This window comes from Phodopus roborovskii, unplaced genomic scaffold, assembly GCF_943737965.1.
Source record: "Phodopus roborovskii unplaced genomic scaffold, PHOROB, whole genome shotgun sequence".
Taxonomy (NCBI): Eukaryota; Metazoa; Chordata; class Mammalia; order Rodentia; family Cricetidae; genus Phodopus; species Phodopus roborovskii.
This window is the reverse complement of record NW_026126598.1, coordinates 3,522,290-3,545,243: the sequence shown is the minus strand read 5'-3', so window position 1 is coordinate 3,545,243 and position 22,954 is coordinate 3,522,290. Positions and strand designations below refer to the sequence as shown.

The following is a 22,954-nucleotide window of genomic DNA, read 5'->3' as shown; positions in this document are numbered from 1 at the left end:
ATGTTGCCTGTCTCACCTGGTGATGTGAAGATTGCTGGGTCAGTACTTGCAGGGATCTTAAGAGAGTGCCAGACTTAGTTCTGAATTTACTCCATCACTATCCCCATCACATCCTCTCCACAAAAACAGGTGTTGACATAAATGGCCTCTTGGCAGATAGCTGGTATCAAGCACTTGACTTCCTGTGCCCAGGGGAAAGGCTGAGCCATCTGCAGGGAGGCAAAAAGAGGCATCCCTACTTTCAAGGGACTGGGCATTTGAGGGTTAGGTAATGGACAATGTGTTTGTTCTTCCAGGAGGCAGAGATACTGAACACAGCCATCCTCACTGGGAAGACAGTGGCTGTCCCTGTGAAAGTGATCTCGGTAGAGGAAGATGGCACAGTGCAAGGTCTGTCGGACTCGGTGGAGTGCAGGTCAGCAGACGAAGACGTGGTTAAGGCAAGTGGACAGTTCCTCTCTGCTGCAGAAACCCATAGTTACATAGGTGTGGGTGTTTATCCCCAGCTGGGTCTACAGGGTTCCTCCCATTCTGGTTTTCATGCCACTTAAATCAGGCGTGTCTCCCAGCCCAAAGCAAAATAGGGCAAAACACTGCTCTAGCTCATGCCTGGACTGTAAGGCTTTTCTTCTGCCCCTTTGTCGCCTGACATTGATCTTTTCCCAGACCCTGGGAGGTGGCAGCGAGATACAGGGACAATACACCCATCCCCCCTCAACAGACTGACAAGAGGGGTTTCCTTCTACCTACTTAGAGTGTAAAAGAATGGGACTGGGACGGAGAATCAGGACCCCGACTGGTGTACATGCAGACATGTTCCATGATGCATTCACAGGCTTGTGTGAGATCGATAAAGGCATAAAGTTTATGATTACAACTAACTTTGATTTACAAAATCAGCCACTGGAGAGAGGAGTTGTCTCCCAACCCCTGGCCCTCCCACACAGCTCTCTTCATGAGGGAAGGACACCACACACTATGCCCATCCCTTTCCATTCCCTGACTCCATCCCTCCTCCCAAGCTCTTCTTTCTCTTTTAAATTGAAAGCAAAAATGATTCAAGGCAAACACATTCTGGGAGAAGCCTCGGGCGAAGGACTCCAGTCTGGCTGTGCCAAGAATCTCTCAGCAAGGTTTCAGACAGTAGGAGGGAGTGGATTTTTGTAGCTGCCATGACCCACTCCACAGTCAGAGCCATGTCTCACCATGCCCCCTCAGGGCGAACAAGGATGGTAAGGGAGGTTCCAAGACATTCCTGGGGCTTGCTTCTTATCAAATCCAGAAAGAATATCAGACAGAGCACAATGGCTTCCAGACAGGAGTCATTGTAGCATATCTTCTCAGAAGGGAATGACCATATTTAGCATCTTGGGAGGCAGTGAATAAATAAATGCATAGAATCTTTGCCTGGTGGTAGTTTCCTCTCAGGATGCCAGGATCACCAAAACCAGGAGGCACACTTAACCAGAGCTGAGTGAAGACAGATCTGCAGGAGAATGGCACAATGATGTGCTATTTTACATATCATTCTATTCCAACCTAATTCTTCCAGAATCTTCTTTACAATACACAGCCAGTTGGTCCTTCCGTGTCTCTGGCTAATGTCTCAGCCCATCTTGATTTCTATCTTTCTGTCTCTTGTGTCCTATCTTCTGCAAACCTTTCTGGGACCCATGCCCAGGCATTCACATTCAACTGCTCTTCTCTTGGGTGGGTCCCATCCTGGTCCAGGAACCTGTGGATTCTAGATTAAGGAATGACCTTCTCCTCTCACTCCCACACTCAACCATGCCTGTGTTCTTTCCCCGCCTCTACTTGAATGCAGCAGCCAGGATGGTCAGTGATGACCCAACAGCCTCACTCATCCACTGAGACCCATTCACTAGCTTCCTTTCCAGCTCAGAGTACCCAGACTGCACACCTCACACCAACCTCAGTCTTCTTATGCACCCTTGCCGTCCATCAGTGCAGCCACCCAGAGTCTCTGTGGGTTTTTTGAGACCAAGAACCCCTTTCCACCTCTACATCTATCTTTCCCCTTGATGACTGTGTGGCCCTGTGCCCTCACTTAACTTCCCACAGAGTTCTTTGTTTTCCAGCGTTTGTGAGGTTGTCATGGATACCCAGCACTGCCTTCCCCCACCTGCTTGCATTTTTATTCATATATAAATACATAATGAAATGTGTACCTGTATAATACTTGTCATGTTTAATTTTCATACACATTACATTATATATAATGCATGTTTATGGACATATACATGATATGTAACTGTGTTCATTGAGTTCCTTCATCAGAATATCGGCTCCTTGAGGGGAGGATGTTCTGCTTCCTTCTGGTTAATGTTATAGTCCCATCACTTGCAATACCTGGCACATCATGAATAATCAACAAATACCTGCAAGGCCAATGAGTGAATGGCACTAGCTGCTCCTCCTGTGGTCATAGAGTTACCTCCTGACAACCCATTGCTGCCAAACAGCCAGCTTGAACAGTTCTCTTCTCAGACAGAAATCATGAGTGGGTCACAGTAGATTGGGGCTGGCTGGCCTTGGCTCTTGAGTGCCCAAGGCAGACCCAGAGACTTGCATCTCCAAGCTCCAAGAGCTACAGACCTGTTGCTCTAGGCTGTAGAGGACAGAGTCTCAGACTGTCAGGGCTCGGTTTGGAGGCTTATCACTCTGGGCTTTAACCACCCACGAGTGCTTGGGAGATCATAGGACAGCTTGCAGGAGTTGGTTCTCCTTCTATTGTATGGGGCCAAGGGACAGAACTTAGATCATCAGGTTTGGAAGCAAACACTTTTATCTTAGACATGAATGGAGACTAAGGCAGCTGATGTCACCCTCAGTTTGTTGCAGGAGCAGGGACAGGAAGAAGAGGAGGAGGAGCAGCAGCAGCAGCAGCCTGCTCATGTTAAAATTCATGAATAGCTGGGAGGTTCCAGCCCTGCAGAGGTAGTGCTATGGCTCTTGGACTTAGGGTATCTGAAACCCTTGGCCCATAAGGCTTGCCAGTTCTCTTGGATCTGCATGCCAACCAGAACCTACTGTTTCTCTTCTATGACTCCTCACAGTCTTTCTACCATGCTTCAGCCTTGATTTCTCCCACCACACCTTCTCTCTACTTCCGCTATTCCTCACTGATTCCACTGTCTCTGATTCACTCTGCTTCTACCCCCCCCCCAGACACTCCCTGGAACTCTCAAATCATCCTCTTGTCACTGCTACTGTAGCCACTGCCATCGCCACCTTTTCCCTCCCACTGAATCTCCACCACACCATCATCTCCACTTTGTATGGCCAGCTCATTTTACTCTACTAATGGCTGAAAATAGACAAGAAAACACCACTTACAAAAAGCCTTTGATTGAGCCTAATGTTGCAACACCAGGGGACAGCATAGGAACAGGACTCCCAACTGACTGGAAGAGCAAGCCCAACCTTCTTATATAATCACTCAGAGTGCTCCCTCTGGTACTCCTCTGGCCTGGTTGGGAATGGCTTCAGCTCGTGGTAGCAGATAGCTCTTACTCAAGCTGCCTAAACAGTTGTGCCTAGGACAGTGCCCCCTGGAGCTGGATTTGTGCATTGGCAGCAAGCAGCTGCTATGTAGCTTCCTTGAAAATATCTTGCAGTGTTGAAAGCAGCCTGGCTGTAATGAAGGCTGGCCTCTCAGCTGATAAGTCCTCTGCTGCTGAAGTAAGCCATCCAGGACAACAAGAAGGTGTTATCCTGACAGCTATCAATCAGGGAGCCTAATCACCACAGCCTCTAACATCTTAGCTTACTTAAAGGAAAAATAAGCATTAAAAGTATTCTTACCACAAGGGCAATTGACATTACCAGTGCTTTGGCAATGTTCGACAACATGCTATTCTTAACTAAGAATCCTTGGGGAAGTGGCTTCATTTTATCAGTTTCACCATCATTAAGTCAAGAACATCTTGAGTTAAAACATATTTAATACCCTTAATCTGAACAGCATACCCTGGCCCTGCCTCCCTGAGCATTCATATCATTCCATAGTTGGACAGAACCTTGGAACACAAACTCTATCTGTCTTACAAAAGTGTGTTCAATATTTCATGAAACATGTTGGCTACCTTATAAAGTAAATGTACCAACTAAACAGTGCCCTGTGGTAAATGAGTTATATACTGTGACAGCCGAACAGGAAACTACACAGCATCAATAGAGGACCATGTCACAGACTTCCAGCCCAGGGGGGGGGAACAAAATTAATATTTAAAGTAATGTTTCTATTGAGTGTGGATCATTTCCCCACTCTCATATAGTCAAAGAATCCTAAATCAGAGCACCCTTCAGTTTGACTATCTGTAATAACAAACAAGAAACAGTTGGTGAAGTTACAAAGCAATCCTCAGGGTAGCGACTTAAACTAAGACAGAAAGAATGTTGTGTGAGTTACTGTGGCCCAGGGAAAAAGGCAGCTTAAGGATGGAAGGGTCTGTTTTGGCTCATAGCATAAAAGGACATTCTATCATGGCGAAGTCTTGATGACAGGTGACATTTGGTCACATTGCATGGACAGTCAGGAAGCAGAGAGATAATTGCTGTTGCACCACACTATGGGATGGTGATGTACACATCCAGAGTGGGTTTTCTTGCAGCAATTAACCCAGTCTAGAAGCTCCTTCATGGAAAAAACCAGAGCCTTGACTTCTAGGTGGTTCTAGATCTTGTCAAGTTGACAGTCCATATTTTTAATTTTGTATTATATTATTTGTCTTTTGTGTGTATATGTATGTATGTGTGATGGCATATTGTTTATGATCTAATAAAGCTTGCCTGAAGATCAGAATGCAAAGCTAGCCACAGCCATAAAAGCCAGGCAGTGGTGGTGCACATCTTTAATCCCAGCACTAGAGAGGATATAAAACAGGAGCTCTGTCACGAGTAAGTTTTTCCACCCTCCACTGGTCTTGTCCCGCTGCCGCGCCAGCCCCAAATAACACACCAAGACTCTGTATTTGATATAATGCTGTTGGCCAGATACTAGTTTCTTATTGGCTAGCTCTGTCTTAATTATTAACTCATTTCTATTAATCTAAGTATTTCCTCATGGTCTCATCTTACCGGGGAGTGGGGCAGGTGTCTGGTCTCCCCAGTCTCTACATGCTGACTCCTCCTTACTACTTCCTCTTTCCTCCTTTTCTCCTAGTACCGCCTGTCTTGCTTTCCTATTGGCCAACAGTGCTTTATTCATTAACCAGTATGAGAAGCATCATCTTAACATAGCAAAATATATAACACAACACAACAGTTATCAAGTAAGAATCATAGTGAATAATATTTAGTTCATTAACATTTAGCAGGATTTAAGAAAATATTCCATCATCTATTCTATCTTTGAGAGTCTAAAGTCCTATATGTAAGTTATCTTTAAGCCTAACTAAGGAAAACTATAACCATAACTATTTGGTTTCAACTCCATCAAAGACCACAGAAGGGTAATATATAAATGCTAGAAATGACAGAGACAACTCATTGCCTGGTCAGTCACCCGAACTTCTTTTGTAATCTTCCATCTTCAGCCCATAGGCCATAGTGTGTCTGGCAGACTCTTCAGCAACGCAGGGAACTTTAAACTGTCTTCTTGTATTGGTAGTTTGTCAGTCATTTTTCTCTGTGTCCTGCAGACTGTCTGGCAGACTCTTCCATGAAGCAGGAACTCTGTAGCAATGTCCATCTTGAATCAGCAGTCACTTTTCTGTGGGTCCTGCATGTCCAGTTTATACAGCATAAAGTCAAACAGTCCAGACAAGAGCAGTATCTTGTCCAAATGGCTAGTCTTGCCATAATGGAAGTAAACTCCTTAACGAGTTTCTTCAATGTCCATCTTCCTTTCTGATGCAGGTGGTGTTGCCAGGAGCAATTGTGCCTCATTGTCAAGAAAAACCCTAAACCATTTTAAATGCCGTATTCTGTAGGCCTTTGAAAGGTTTGAAGAATTCCTATCTATCTCAAATACATCTCTTTGTATCTTAAAAAACCTAATCTGTACTACATTATACAATATATTTCTAAATGAGTTATATAAACACAATACCTAAACAAAAGGAGTACACATCACAAAATTGACCTTAAATTGTATAAATAAATGACAATCCATTCCTAAACAAAGTAATCATATCTATATCGTAATCCCCTTTTTATCTTTAAAAAGATATTGGTTGTGATCTTTAACCATGTAAAACCAACCCCATTTAAATGAAAACAAACATTTATAAACAATATTTGGGAATTTGGGCATTGCTCTTTCCAAACTGCTTACTGCTGGTAGGGGACATTGTCATGGGGATCCTAAGAAGACACAGAAATCCTGGCTGTAGTCTGCAAGGCTGCCTTGTTCAGGCTGTTTTGAATGTTGGATCACCAGGAACTCTGTTTCAGGGGGTCTGGCTTGATCAAACCACAGCTTTCCATTTTCTGTGGAAACAAAAATAGAAATCCTTTTCCCCAGTAACTTGTCCTTAGACTTAAATTTTGAAGCCAAAGCATTTTAAAAATATATCAATTGAATTAATCCAGCAGCATTTCTTTTATCAGTTATTATTTCCTCACTAGTCAAACAATTTAAAGACAACAGAATAGCATATAGTATCCACAGTTTCTCTGTGCTTTCCATCTTTACGTGGCTTTTTTATTTCTCTGTTTCTTTTACGTTTTAGTTTTTCATTTTTTGAGACAGGGTTTCTCTGTGTAACTTTTATCTCTCCTAGAATTCACTCTGCATACCAGGTTTACTTTGCAATCACAGAGATCTGCTTGCCTTTGTCTCTCCAAGTGCTGGGATTAAAGGCGTGTGCCACCACACCCAGCTCCTTGCTGTATTTTTAAAACCATTTTATTCCTTTTATCTCCCAAGCCTACATATATTTTAGAACACACTGTAAATCTTTCTTAATGTGAATCTGTCTTTACTATAAATCTTTATCTTTTTCTGGCCATGAGTCTTTTATCTGGTAAACATCATTGCTGAAATGAAAGTCATAGTTGTTTCTGCCACAGTTTATCAAAGATGGTGGCGGGTACCTTTACCGCCAGCACTGAGATCTGTGCTCACCGCCTTGGTCTACGCTGCACTCAGCAGCATGTTGCCGGCTTGGAGATGTGGTCACTGCCATTGCCAGCTCTCATACCCACCAATAAATTGTTAGCAGTGCTTCTTAAAAGCCGTGCAGTTTTTTGCCACTTATGCTGAGTCAGGAAACTTCCCTTAAAGGAGCCGCGCAAATATCTGCTTGTCTCTCGCAAAACAGAGTCCAACTGAGAAAAATGCTGCTACCAAGAAACCTTGCTTGTCTCTGTTCTTTTGTTTCTAAAACCCTTTTATAAGCTTTTGTTAAATTTTAAGTGGAAGTTCTTATTAGCCACATTGTGGCGCCTATTTGTTTATCCTGATCCTTATTAAACCGCAATAGAGCTCATGGTCTTGTGCCGATTCAGGTCATGCTGAGGATAGGTTTGCCCCAGCTTTGGTAGAGGTAAGAACACTAGTGGTTATCTGCTTTGCTTTTCTGATCTTCAGACAAATTTTATTAGATCATAAACAAAATCTCTCCACATGTTATGTATATGTATGATGTAGATGTGGATGTGTGGAGGCCTGAGAACAACTTTCAGGAGTTAGTTCTCTCCTTCCACCATTTGAATTACTAAGACACAACTCAAGGTCGTCAGGCTTGGGGACAAGCATCTTTACCTGCCAAGCCATCTCACCAACCTGACATTCAGTATTAACCAGTTTGCCAAACAGGCAAGGTACCAAAAGGCATTGCAGAGAAAGGACACAGCATTAACAATGCTCAGGGAACACTGGATGCATCTGCAGCTTGCAACAATCATCAGTGAGTCCAGATGGCCAGCCAGTGCTGAGTCCTCCTGGCCCAGCCATTGGCTCAGAGATAGACCAAGTACCCAATCAAAGTGGCTGACATGTAGCCTTGATATTGTGGGATGAGCCTAGAGAAGGAAGGGGCTCTATCCCTTTGTTCTTGGGAAATACTCCAGAGCCATTCTCAAAGGTGCTAAGGACACAGGAAAGATGGCAAACTCCAAGTTCTATTTTTACACCCATCAACAGTCTTTGCGGCTGGCACACAATGCAATGCTCTAGTCGCCCAGCCTCCCCAACTGCCATTGTGCCACTCTCTACATCACAAATGGTGACAGTCACCTGGAACACACAGTGTTTCAGTGTCATTTGGGATCCTTAGAGAAGCATCAACCCACCTGTTCAGGCTCTTGGAAACTTCTGGGTAGATACACCTCCCTTCAGTGCCTCAGACTCTTCATCTTCATTAGTTTCCTTCCAGCCTCAGCCTGAGACCCATTAAGCCCCAGTTTCTCCTCCAAGCATATCGGAGCTTCCATTTGGGAAATCCACAGGCAAACTCACTCAGGGCCCCATTATTATCCCCATTGGCTCCCCAGCCTTGGCCTTTGAGGATGCCTGGGTTTATTGTTTTAGAAAGTGTGGATTTCCCAGAAGAAGTATCTCTGATATTAGCAGTAACATCCAGTGCAATACTTCATGGGTTGGAAATCCTGGAATATGCCACCCACACTAACTTAGACACACATACACACACACACACACAGGGAGAGAGAGACAGAGACAGAGAGAGAGAGTCAACATAGATAGTAGAAAATGTCAGAATGTCAGACTACTGAAGTGGACTCTATGGAGAGTGTAAAGATATATTACCCAATATGCATTCTCCCTGCCTCCCTCCCACTCCCCAGTTCTCTACCCCCTTCCTCTCTCCCACTCTCTCTTGTTTGTTCTTTGTTTTGTTCTGTTTTTTCTTTCTTTCTACTCTACTCTTTCGTCTGTATGGTTTTTAGTCTTTTAAACCTTTTATTAAATTTATATAATTTTTTTTATATGGAGGTATGCCTATGTCATGGAACATGTTCGGGTGCTCAGAGGCAACTTGAGGGTGTCAGTTCCCTCTTTTCACATTTTGAGTCCCAGGGATCAAATTCCAGTTACCAGGTTTAGGGACAAGAGTCTTTACTGGCTGAGCCATCTTGCAGACTGGGACTTCTACTCACACAAAAGCCTCCCACCCTTGTGGGTACTTCTAAGCCAGTGTATAATTAACAGAAAGAAGTGTGCCTTCCAGAACATTCCTACATAGAGTCTGGGGTGTGTTCTAATCATGAATATTCAGGTTGCCTCCTATCCTTGAACAAATCAGTACATCCCAGGGATCCCCCAAACACAAGCTGTTCCAATCCACATCATCTCAAAGATGCATTTGGAATGGGGACCCCTGGGCTAATGTCTGAGTCAAAACCCTCAGAGGAAAGCAGTATAATCAGAATGTCCCCTGCAGTCAGTGAGGGATGGATGCATGGACTGGGGGAATCTGACAGACTCTAGGAAGCATCAGAGTAGGGTAACTGTGTGTGGCCTGGGGGGAACCAGCTGATGGGTGCTCCTCACCTCCTTCAAGAGCCTGCACTGCACATAGATTCAAGTATTCATTTGCAGGATGGGCCTCCTTGCTCGCCATTGTCTCCTGGTAGCAGCAAAGGGGGCCCAGCTCCAGCCTGTCCCAGCTGGGCACAGACATACTCAGTCATGTCAGAACAACTCAGAGTTTCCAGGCCTGCCGTGGATCCTCCCCAGAGATATTCAGCGGTGGGAGACTGGAATAAAGCTATAATACTGCCCCACAGCAGATCTATGTGGACATATTTTTCCCCATGAGAAGGACAACCTGCCGTGAGAAGTATGGCACCGGGCACTTAACAAGACAACCAAGCACCTGTGAGGAATAGAAAGGGGTGGAGCTTTCAGGAGTGTGCTCAGTACCCTCAGTGGGGGCTTTAGAGTTGGAGCTCAAAGAACCAGCTTGTCTGCACAGAAGCCTTGTTCCTGGGGAGAAGAACAGAAGGTACCAGCATGCTGAGCGGCTCTCTCTCTCAAACATCCAACTGGACTTCCAATCATCTGAACAGCCACAGAGATGCCACCGGGAGGGACAGAGCTCATTAGTCTCTTCTCAGTTGGAAGGCTGTGTACTCTACTCTGTCCCCACTACAGCCCCTCCTTAACTATCCAACCAGGGAGGAGGCAGTGTAGAATTTTGTGTCTCCCCGAGAATGCCTGCTGCCTCCTTTGAAGACCTCCTCTGTCACCAGCAGCAAGGAACACAGGGAAATGGTTTGAAAGAATGGCTGATCACCTTTACATTCAACTGCAATGCTCGCTCAACACATCGATGCAGAAGATGAGTGTCTCTCAAAGTCTTCCATCGGGCACAAGTGATGAATTTGTCTGACATTCTTCTAGACAATCTTCCATGCATCTAAGCCAAGGGTGTTTATTAATTCTTGGAGAACATCATATAATGTATTTTGATCATATTCACTCCCCAACTCCTTTTCTTAGCTCCTTCCAGATCCACATCCACCTCCCTACACCCACTACACCCAACTTCGTGTCTTTTTTTTTTTTTTTTTGTCTTTTAATTCAATGGTTTTTCAACCCCAATTTGTGACGTTCATATATTCATGGGTGTGTAGCCATCTGCTGGAGCCTGGCTGACCTATCTAGGACCACATCCTTAAAGAAAACTGATTCTCTCTCCCCCCACCCCAGGAGCCACCAGCTATAAAGGACTCCTTAGTTATGGTGTGAGGGATCATGTGAGGGATCATGACCCCTTTTCCCTCCAGGTTGATATGTTCACTGGCTTGATCTTGCACAGGCAGTCATAGCCGCTGTGGTTCATGAGTGTAGTGGTCCCTGTCATGTCCAGAAGATAGCAGTTAGCTGTAGTCCTCCTGACTTCTGGTTCTTACAATCTGATTCCAAAATGATCCCTGCACCTTGTCAGGTGGCTGATTGACACAGATGTACACATAGCTCTGTACTCTGACCAGTGTGACTTCTTGCATTAACCACCATCTCTAAGATCTGAGAGCTGCACCAATCTATGGGCAGAAGATGTGAATTTAGAGACACTTTGATACTATGTACATTTAAGTCTAGTTGTTTGGTGTGTGTGTGTGTGTGGGTGTGTGTGTGTGTGTGTGTGTGTGCGTGTGTGCATGTGTGTGTGTGTGTGTGTTTTCCTGTGTTTGCAGGTGCATGTGTATCTATGAACACATTTGTGTGGAGGCCAGAGGTCAACTTCACATGTCATTTCTTGCTATGTGAGAATGAGACTCTCACTGGGACTTAGAGATATACAAAAGCAGTAGGCAGGCTGATCAGTGAGCCCCAGGGACCCACCTGTCTGCACTTCCTCAGTAATAAGATGACAAGTGCAAGCTACCATACATAGCTGTTTACACAGGGTCTGGGAATCAAATGAAGGTCCTCATGCTTGTAAGACAAATACTTTACCCAATGAGCCATCCCTCCAACCACAAAGGGTGGTCATTTTAAATACACCTCCAGCACTGGTTTGTAACCTGTGGCTACAGATTGGGGAGGATCACTCGATGCATGCAGGAGTCCACCATGCTTGTTTCCCTCCCAGACTCAGCAGATACACAAGGTGGAGGGTTAGAGGACAGAAAACCATAAGCAAGGCTGTGCAAGTTACACATAGTTGGATTCTATTCACAATTGAATTCTCACATCCCATGAGGACACTAAGTGCAGAGACTTTTTCAGGAGTGACCTAGTAACACTGGATTGCTTTAATATCTCCATTGGAAGAACTCATTTCTCCCCAAATTGAGAATCTCCTTCCTCTGCACCTACCTGTCCATCACTTTATAAATTTCATGTGCAACTTCAGAACTGTTAGTTGGCCACTTGACTTAGGTGTTATGGAGAATGAAAGGAGGCAAAACTGTCAGTAAAATAATGAAAACATACGATGGCTGTTTAATTGCTGGGAACTCACTTCCTTGCAAATAAGCATCTCCTTATTTTGTCCTCACAACCACACCATGAAATATTTTATTCTTATATTTCCTATAAGGAAAGTGAAGCTCAGAAGGGTGTTGATACATCACAGACAAGATGGTACCTCCACAGTCCCCATTCCCAAGCTAGGCATTGGAAAACCATGTCTGGTGTAGAAGAGAACAAAGCTGGCGTACTCTTGTTGTGGATTTAATATGAATTTCTCTCTGTAGGGTCATGCTATTGAACATATGGTCTCACTAATGGTGGACTTTGAAAGGTCCCTCACCTACAAGGTTGTGGGACCTTTCAAAGGCAGAGCCTCAATGGGGGAAATGGGTCACTAGGACAGACTTTATAGCTCAGCCCCGGGGTCTGGGAAAATGGCTCAGTGGGAATAAGCATTTGCTGATCTTGCAGACAAAGAGAGTTCAGTTCCCAGAATGCACTTTAGGCAGCTCATAATCACCTGTAACCCTAGATCCAAAGGATCTGACACCCTCTTCTGACCTGTGTGTTGTGTACATACATACACAGTCAGACTACACATAAGTAAATAATAAACACCTAAGGAAAAGAAACAAAGCAAAATGTAGGCCAGTCCCACACCCTGGTTACTCCCTGCTTCTTGACTGTGGACACAATCTGACCACTTGCTTCCCACTGCTGCCACCATGCCTTCTCTACCATGACAGAATGTGTCCCCTCAAGCCATGAGCCTGAATAAACCCCTACTTCCTAAAAACAGTTTCTTGTCAGATATTTGGTCATCACTGTAGTGTGAAAGGATGCAACCCAGCCCTGCATTTGCTCTCATCTCTGCTGCTCCATGCTGTGATGGCAGGGTAGATGTGAGACATACTTGAAGTCCAAACTGCACTCGCCTTAAAAAAAAAAGTTGTCCTGGATCACAACCAATACCGGAGAAAGCTGGGGAGCCACAACAGAAACTATCGCATCAGCCAAATTTTGACCCAGTTCTCCATGGAAAATCCCTGCTCAAGGACTCTGAGGGAGTGCTGTCTCCTGGGAGGGGGAGAGGAAGGCTCATTTCCACATCACACTGAGGCCCCACTCCTCAGCAAACAGAACTCTACCACAGATACTGCAGTCCACTCAGGAGGACCTCAGGCCCATGGATGTCCCAGTTAGACTTCTTTCTACTGCTGTGATAAAATCTCTGACAAAGAGCATCTTGGGGAGGAAAGGAATTATTTGTCCTACATAGTCCATTGAGGAAAGCCAGGGCAGAAACTAAACCAGAGACCATGGAAAAATGTTTTCTTAATGGCTTACTCCCTGTGGCTTGCTCAACCTGCTTTCCTATATAACCGAGGACCACCTGCCCATGGGTGGCACTGTCCACAATAAACTGGATCCTCCCACAGCTATAGAATTCCCCACAGGCCATTCTGATGATGTCAATATCTCAATTGCATTTTTTCTTCCAAGATGACCTAGCTTGTATCCACTTTAAAAAGGGGAAGAAAAAAAAAGGAAGAAAGAAGAAAGGAAGGAAGGAAGGACACAACGGGTTAAATATTTATCTCTCCATGTAATTTCTTTGTTGAAGTAAGTTTGTTCCAATGTAGGACTGAATCTATCAATTTCTAGGAGTATGTTTTCGTCCTCATTAATCAAAATCAGGACAAGCAAAGACTTTCACCTTCTTGGGAAATATAAAAGCAGAGAAAATAGGATCAAGTGGTTCATAGATGGCCTAACCTTTCCCTACATTCTAAATCAGCCTAGACTATCACGCACACAGACAAACCTCACTCAGGACACACCTCCCAGTATCTCATACTCATGGCAGACATTGCCAGCTGAATACAGAGCACATTTCTATACAGTGTTTAGTCATAGATTTGACAATCCTCAACATTACCAGCCATGAGCCTGTGAGATGAAACCTTTCTGTCATCTGGGACCTAGACAAAAGCCATGTCACATCCCCCATACCACCTCACCTACAGAATTTATCACAGAAATTTCAGAGAACATTAAGGTCAGGGATATCAGGACAGAAGGACACTAAAAGCAGGTGAATATTTACATGGATTAAAATGGAAGGGAGTGGTAGAGATGGTGGCAGAATTGGAAATTGTAGAGTGTATCCTCGGTTGAAGTATAGCCCTACTGTATCCCGTGGAACCATGCAAGGTGAAAGAGACACTGAGTGCTGAAGACTGGGGCCCCTTCAGTTGAATTGCCTGCATTTAAACCCTGGCTCTGGGGCTAGAGAGATGACTCACTGGGTAAAGAGCAAAGACCCGAGTTCAATGTCCTCCACACTCATGTGTCAAACCTGACCGTGGAGGAACAGGCCTGTAATCCCAGAGCTGAGGGGATGGAGACAGGAAGATCCTCAGGTCTTACTGACCAGCCAGACCAGCTGAACTGGTAAGCTCCAGATTCAGTGAGAGACCCTGTCTCAAAAAAAAAATTAGGTGGAGAGCAATTGACAAAGACACTCAGCATGTACCTCTGCCCTTCTCCCAACACACACACACACACATACACACACACACACACACACACACACACACACACACACACACACACACACCAGAAATGCTGGCCATGTCCTTTATAAACACCAATAACCAGTGTACAATGCCTAAACTCATTGTGCCTCCGTTTCTTGCATTTTAGCATGGATATGATTGTCATAACAAAGTTAGACTTTGCCTCATGTTAGGAAATTAATCCATTAGTTACTTCTGTCGCTTGTAAATTCACTCCTAGGTGGGAACATGCCTTTGAGCAGTGCCCTTAATTACAAGAAGTCTGCACAGATTCTTCCAACTTTTAATTATTTAGAACTAGGCTATATATGGTCAAGGTTAAATGAACACATAAATTTTCCATGAGCCTCCTCTCTGGTGTAGTGGCTTTTGACTTTGTGCCCTGTTCTAAAACCTGTTCTCAACCCAGGACTCGATGGGAACCTTTTAAAACATGGGTCAAGAGACGACGAGAAGGCTAAATGGGCGAAGGTATTTGTTGCCGAGGCTGATGGATTGAGTTTGATTCCTGGGTCCTATATGGTGAAATGAGAGACCATCTCCTGCAAGCTGTCCTCTGGACAACTCTCACATGTACATATATATGCATACATACACATATACACACATTTGTAATAGAGAATTTTTAAACAATTAATTAAAGTATTGGGTCACATTAGTTCTCCACTTGGTTCTTTCATGGCTTCCAAATTCCTTCAAGGTAAATTGTAGTATTAATAAGTGAAGGCAAATGGCTTGCAATTGCCTCTGGGGCTCAACCTGTCTTCCATACACTTTCTTGGCCCTGTGCCTCTCTGACATCACTTCCTGTGCCTTCTTTGCAGCCTCACCACCCTTCTCCCCATAGGCCTGGAGCCTCCAAGGCAATGCTCCTGCCTCCAGGCCTTCCAGTCCCTATCTTTACAGATTCCCCTGGGCCTTGTGTTAAGTGTGCTACCTCTCAGCATTTCTTAGAAAAGATGTCTCAGCTAAGACGTCACAAGGAAAGAGGATACTGAGGGCTAACTCTGATGGCTGTCACGCAGGGGACTAGGGTTCTATAGAGGGAAACCCTGCTTATCATAGACCATGCCAGCCTCCCCTCACTTAGGTGAGGAGACGCCCATATGCTTCCTGTGCAGTAGATATTCCCCAAGCTTCCATATAAAAAGGAGAGTTATTCCAGAGGTGGCTGGTGGGAAATTACATAAGAGGTTCAAGAGTTGAATCGATGGGTGATTTTAAAACAGTGCTATATCTTCTTGCTTATCCCAGTCAATAGGAAGGGAAGGAAGGTAGAGATGACTCCCTGCTCGTAAAAACAAGAGTACTGAGCTCTCTTGGAGAGACAGAAATGACCCTCAAGCCTCCACCATATTCCATATTCTCTGTCTCCTCCCATGCAAGGAAAACAATAGGACAATGAATTAGGGTTCTTGGACAGCTTGGATGGAGCAAGAACAGGCCTTAGGTTAGGTACAAGAGAAGACCAAGCTATGGCAGATTTTAAACCTGCCTCCAAGGCTTGCAAAATCCTGCTAATTTAAGTTGGAGTTGAATGATCAAATCACTCAGGCATTGTCGAGAGCTTCCGTTGAGATTTTGCAGTGAATGGGCCTTTCCTTGGACTTAGGTATCAGGTGGGCTATGCCCTTTCTGTGCATAGAATGGCCTGGTCCTCAGCAGATCAAGGGTGAATCCACCTACATGATTTGGGGAAATTCTGTACTGGGGCAAGTCTTACTCATCTGCTCTCACTGACAACCTGAGACAAGGCAGCTGCTTTATAGTAATTAGATTTTGAATGAATGAAAGTGATGAATTACTAAATAAGCACAGGTTTGATTAAAACTTAAATGTATTGGGCTGGGAAGATGACTCAAGAGAGTAAATAACCCAACCAACATTTATGTAAAGCAGCATGAATCCCAGTGCTCCTGTGGCAAGATGGGAGGCAGAGATAAGAGAGTGCACAGAGCCTGCTGGGCTCAGCATTGCAATCAATGTAAAAGGCAAGAACCAATACCCAAGGTTGACCTTTGACCTCTACACAATTGCTTTGGCACATAAAGTGCTGCTCTTTCTCTTCTTTCTCTCTCCCCCTCCCTCTGTCTCTCCCCCTCTCTCTCACACACATACCTACCCATCATAAGCATACACAAAAATCAAAATTAAAATTTTAAAACGTGAACAGCTAGTGAGTCATAATGGGTCAGAGCTGTCATTTCTTTCCATGGTGTCTCTGATAATAGTGTCATGGCTCACACATGTGTGTGATGTTCAACAGGTTGCTTTCATAAGACCCTATCTCGAATTTGTCCTTTGCCAAATGTTCTGAGCAAGATACACCTGATAAAAACAAGTGTTTATTGACAAGTACCCCCTGCTGACAACCCAGAGTCCAGGTTTCCAACATCTTCAGGTTGAAACATTCCAATTTCCCTCCATCTCTGGGCTGGAAAGCCTCTATTGGATTGACCTTCATAGTTCATCGACTATAAGCAGTGCTGGTAATCTAGAAGAAAATAAAACATACCTACTTGATCTGCACCAGAGCAGGTGTTCTATGACATACATTGTCAGAGATGTATCAATTTAATGTTCATGGAACGAAATGTGTGTTGTTGATAGAGACCTTGTGATCAGAACGGGACTGCTGTGTGTTTCTTCTCTGGAAATCCAGTTAACAATGAAGCTTTTTTCATGATGACCTAGGACTGAGTCCTCACTGGTACTGATAGGAGGCCTGGAGCTAGCACCTTGCACATCATACTTAGATTATATCTACGTGTATGACATACCTGCTGTGACTCGAGCCCCAGAGCACAGCAGAAAATCTCATTAATTAGACAGTGGTGGATAATTAGTACGCAGCCAGAAGCATGTTCCCCTCCTCTGATATGGTAGAGCTAAAATTAATCAAGGAAATGATGACAAGTGTGTGTGTGTGTGTGTGTGTGTGTGTGTGTGTGTGTGTGTGTGTGTGTACTGTGAGAGCCTGAGTTAGTTAGAGGCTTTGCTTTTGTGATGGGGCATTCTGCATTGTCGGTCTTTCAGGTCTATCCTTCTTATAGAATAGCTGCCAAATCTTGATTTTAATTTTAGGGTGACATAGGGAAGCATCTGCCATCTTCCTGCAGGGGAAGGTCTTTGATCCAGAGAGAGAGAGAGGAAGAGAGAGAGAGGGAAAAAGAGAGAGAGAGAGGGAAAGAGAGAGAGAGAGAAAGGTACCAGGAGGCTTAATGAGTGTTTGTGAACGAGATGGGAGACCCGTTGTGCAGGTTGATTTTTTTTTTTTATCATCAACTTGATACAACCTGGGAAGAGAGAACTTGTCACCTGGGGAGAGAGCCTCAATTTAAGAATTGCCTGGATCAAGCTGGCTTGTGGGTGTTGCTTTTAAGAGATTGTCTTGACTAATGATTGATGTATGAGGTCCCAGCCCATTGTGGTAGCACCAGTCCCTAGACAGGTGGCCTCAGCTGTGTAAGAAAGCTAGCTCAGCATGAGACAGTAGGCTAGCCAACAAGCAACAGTCCTGCATGGTCCCTGCTCCTATTTCCTACCCTGACTCCCCTCAATGACAGAATGTGACATGGAAGTATGTACCAGAAAACCCCTTTCCTCCCCCAAGTTGCTTTAAGTCAGAATGTTTTATGACAGTAACAGAAAGGAAACCCACTTCTCAAGTACCCACAAGTAAATGCAGATTTGGCACTTTGAAGCAAAGGGTTTTAGACAATTGGAACCATATACTCTAAATCCTATGCAAGACACCTCTGTGGCTCCCTGTGATCCTGGGTATCACTGATTACTGACTGTTGGTTGGTTTTAACTGGCAAGTTACCACAACCTAGAGTCACCAGAGAAGAGAGTTTCAGTTGAGGTGCTATGTAGATCGAGTTGGCTTGTGTGGGAATCAGTGAAATGATGTCTTGATTGCTAATTGACCCAGCCCGCTATGGGCAGCATCATTCCCTAGGCAGAGAGTTCTGGGCTATAGAAGACAGGAGAAAGCTAGATGAGAGCAATCAAGCAAAGATGCCTTCATTTCTTCTTGCTCTTAGCTGTTGACTGTTTGAGTTTCTGCTCTCATTCCTTTCAATGACAGACTAGCATTCTAAGACATTTGTTCCCCTAAGCTGCCATTGGTCATGGGGTTTTGTCACAGCAATGGAAACAAAACTAGAATACTACCAATTAGCCAGAAAGGTGAGCCCAAGGGGCTACCTTAGCAGGTGTCACTAACTAGCAGGGCAAAGCAGTAGGAAGCAATGGGGTCCCTATCCAAGGTAAAATAGAGTCCTAGGGAAGAGAAGGGCAGGGATGCCCAAACTTTCTGAAAGATGCTTCGCTCCAAGATGCCCTTCCCCTTCAGCCACATTAGAACTGTAGACACCAAGTTCAAGAGATCGTAGAAACTCCATACAGAATCCAAAATGAAAACCCTACTGCGTTCACTATTTTTCTTCCAATGTGACAAAATTACCTGACATGAAACAACTTAATTGATTTAATTGAGTTTATTCCAGCTCAGAGTTCAAGGGTACAGTCTACCATGGTGGCAATGGTACAGTCTTTGAGCCTTGAGGGGAAGAATGTGGTAAAAGCATCCTACTTAGGGTTGAACACCCTCAGCCCTTCACTCACATTTCTAGAATACTTGAAAATATTGTGTCTAGAATGTGTTACAAAATTGGTTTTAATCTTTAATTTAGTGTATTCTGAGCATTCATAAAATATTAGTATTATACAAAATCAGTTCTGAGGAAATGAAATCCTCCTTTTAATATTGGATTTGCAGTCACTATGATGATTTAGCCAAGTAATGGCAAAAATGCTAGCTCCTATGGAGATCATTCTGGTCCCTCCATGGTTCTGTAATGCAGAAGAAATGAGGGCATGGGGAGGTTGAGTAGGAGCTGTAGTGTGCCTCCGGGCAGTATGGCTCAGCCTGTCCATCACAGGTAAACACAGCTCTTTCTCAGTGACCCAGGAGAGAAGAATGATGGAGAGCAGGAAGTAGAAACATTTGAAGTCAGGCTGTTTGCAGAGACAGAAGGAATGCTCTGTGACTAGAAGTGCAGGGGAAGGAAGCCTGGCTGGCTCTGTGAACAGTGGCTGGGTCCCTTTGCACCTGAGCCCAAGGGGGCAGTGCCCTGAGAGCTATGAGGGCTGTAGACCCTGCCCTACAGAGGGAAGGCAAAGTAGAGCAGCGGGCAAAATCTGATGACTGTCAGCTGCAGAAGCAGGGCCCGAGCTGTAGAGTCACCTGGCAGGCTGTGTTGCCCTCTGAAATGGTTACTATGCAAGGTTCCTGCATGCTCCATAGGTGACGGTGAATAGACACCTACTACTCCCCACCCATGAACAGCCTGGGGCACCTACAGCAGGAACCTTCACATTTCAGACCTCACTGAGGTCTACACTCAGTGGGAAGAGAGGCTCTCAGAGCTGCATTCTGCTTCTTCAATAAAGCCCTCTGGCAGGGCTGCAGAACGGTGGGGTGCCAGCTAAGTTTAGAACTTTCCCAGAATGTTGTCAGAGTGGAAGAGCTTCACAGAAACAAGACACTGTCTAGGGCCTCCAGATCCTATCAGAAGATCCATATAAGCAAAGCTGCTGCCTAAATGCTGAGATGAGAAGAGAGGTGGATGAAGGGTGAAAACATAGGCGCATCATAGATACATAAATAGACTACAGATAGATGGATGGATAAACGGATGACAGGGAGAGACAGATCATAGTGATGAATGGGTAGGTAAGAGACAGAGGGATGGATAGATAGACAGATAGACAGATAGATGATAGATAAATAGGAGAAAGATGAGAGATAGATTGATAGATGATTTATAGGGGATAGGTAGGTAGGTAGGTAGGTAGGAGATAGATGATAGATAGTTGAAGTCAGACTGATAATTGAAAAGCTACACCATTGCAAACACTGGCCCCAGCAGCTTCAAGGACAGGTGGAACAAAACATTCCCATTTGGGTTTACAATGCATCAGACATTTAACTGGTCTCTGCTTGTTCCATTTTGCTGCGGTTTTGTCTTCTATTTTCTTCTAAACTGAGAGCATTAGGATCCTCCCTGCCCAGCACTGCACAAAAGACAGAAGCCTCCATCTGTCTGAAGCCTCAGAACACCTTTTCTATTGGACCTAGCCAATTTGTTCACCCTCACATCCCTGCCTTTGCATGGAGCAGATGGGCCCCAGGTCTGTTCTCCCTGGAGGAAGAGCTAGGGAGTCGAATCTGCAAAGTTCAGCTTTGAGTTCAACTCAGGCAGTATTCTATAGCTTAAGAAATAAATAGGTTCCGTTTGAGTTTAACCTAACTCACATTAACTGGCTTTAGAGTCGCCGTTCCTTCCATGCAGTCATTCCCACGGGTGCCATTTGGTTGGTTTCACCAATCAGCTCCAGCCCTTCTCATGTGAATTAGTTCAGATCACTTGGATTCTCGAGCTTGGATCTTGGGGCAGAAAGACACAGACCCACCCCATCTACACCCAAAACACTCATCCTCCTACCCCACCTTGGTCTCTTTCACATCACATCTCTGATGAACAGACATGGGGTGCTGAAGAAAGTGAGGCTTTGCTGTTCTGACATGAGTTCAGAGACTCAGCTCCCTGGATTTCAGGGAGCCAGAGACTGAGGAACACAGAGCTAAAAGGAGAAAGCAAGATAGCAGTTGGTAATGGCTCCTTGAATGGCCATGCATGAGAAAGAAAGATCTTCAGTTTCTGCATAGAACAGGTGTAAAACAGCACTTGCCCTAAATGTGGGGAGCATCCCTAGCCCCTGTACACCGTCCTGTGCTGGTGTTATGGGGAGACAGTGAAACAGTCCAGCCATACTAGGACCTCCAAACCAGCAAAGCCGCTGTAATCAGGTCCTCCTCTCCTCGGCTTGCCACCAGTCTATGCATAGGACAGCCTGCCATCTTCTGTTTATCCACACACAGCAACAGGTACTCTAGAAACTCAACTGCTTTCCAGGCTTGATATTGGTAGTTTGTGGGCGGCAGAGAATTCTGCAATGGAACAGGAAGGGCGAGATAAGGATGAACCTAGGGGAATCCACAGTTTCCCTGACACTCATTTTTAATGGCCACGACCCACAGTTTTCTGACCTCATTTAGTCTGTCTTTCTGTGGGGGGCAGACCCTGGTAACAGGAGCAAGCGGGGAACATCAGTGAACTCAGCAGGGTGTCCATAGAACGGGCTTTTCTCCAAGCCTGCCTTTGTTTTCTCACTTATGATAAAATATGATCATGGGGGAATTTGTCTCTACTGAAAGAAAGGTACTGGAATTATCCCTAAGGATGAGGGACACCTGCCTTGCTCTCAGAAAGAAACAGGAATAGCTGAGTCCCCATTGCATTGAGAAGTTCCCACCCAAGGGAACAGCCCTGCCATTCAGCTCCAGGAATCATCCCCTCTGCTGTGTGTCAGAGCTAGTGGAGAGACCAGAAACCCAGATTTTCTGGCAAACTCTCCCCCCCCCTTCTAAATAATGGGCATGGATGCCTATTGAAAATAAATAAATAAACAAATTTAAATAAAAAAAGAAAAAAAATGAGCACACTTGACTCAGAGGCTGTCGGCATTCAACCTCAATCTTACAAACTACAACAGAAGCTCTGCTAAAAATCCAGTAGCCTGTGAGCGCAGATGCTCAGGGACTAAATTATAGTTGGAGTGGAGGTTAGAGGGAATGGAGCCCTTACAGACAGGGCGATACAAAAAAAGGAGAGAGGTAGGGGAGGAAATGATAGAAGGAAATCAGAAAAGGAAAGAAAAAGGCTTGGGAATTGAGGAGATGGTTGGTTCCCCTCCTTAAAACACTTTCCATACAAATGTTAGGACTGAGATTAGGACCCCAGAACCCACATAAATTCCATATGAGTGTGTCAGTCACGTGGAATCCCAGTGACCCAAAGACAGGGCAGCTAGCTAGACTAGTAGTATTGGTGAGCTCTGGACTCAACTAAGAGATCCTGTCTCAGTAAATAAGGTGGAAAATGATTGAGGAAAGCATGTGACACAAACACCAGGTATCTACATGCACACACACACACACACACACACACACACACACACACACACACAAATATGTACATGCTTGAACATACATACAAACACAAATGCACACATGCATAAACACACATGCACACAACCTACAGCTAAAAAAAAAAAAAAAAAGATCATCTGGAAATAGCATTTTGGACAGAGTTGCTTCTTTGGGGGGAAGGCAATGGTAGACAAGAGGTCACCTTTAGGCAGAAACCAGACATTCCTGGGCATTCATTTATAACAGGTGCCTTAGATGGCAGGTGCCCTGGCTCAACTGGGCACTGGCTTTCACAATGTATATTATTCTCTATTACAGAGTGTGCATGGGGGATTTTATAAGTGGGTGCCTCTAGCTTGTTCTTGGAGCATCTGCTCTGAACACATCTAGTGTGTCAAGAAGGATGGTTCAGCTCTAAGGTGAGAGAGAAAGGATGCCCTGATTCATTCTTCTCTGCCATGCCATGAG

At 44.7% G+C, this 22,954-nt stretch overlaps 1 protein-coding gene across 1 annotated transcript in view; it reads left to right on the top strand.

Annotated features, from left to right (window-relative positions):
• The window catches only part of Tmem132d (transmembrane protein 132D), a 434,330-nt gene that overhangs the window by 358,440 nt on the left and 52,936 nt on the right, over positions 1 to 22,954 (top strand). Inside the window, exon 5 of the mRNA XM_051204894.1 lies at positions 297 to 440. Coding sequence (XP_051060851.1) covers positions 297 to 440 — 144 coding nt within the window. The remainder of the gene's footprint in view (positions 1 to 296; positions 441 to 22,954) is intronic.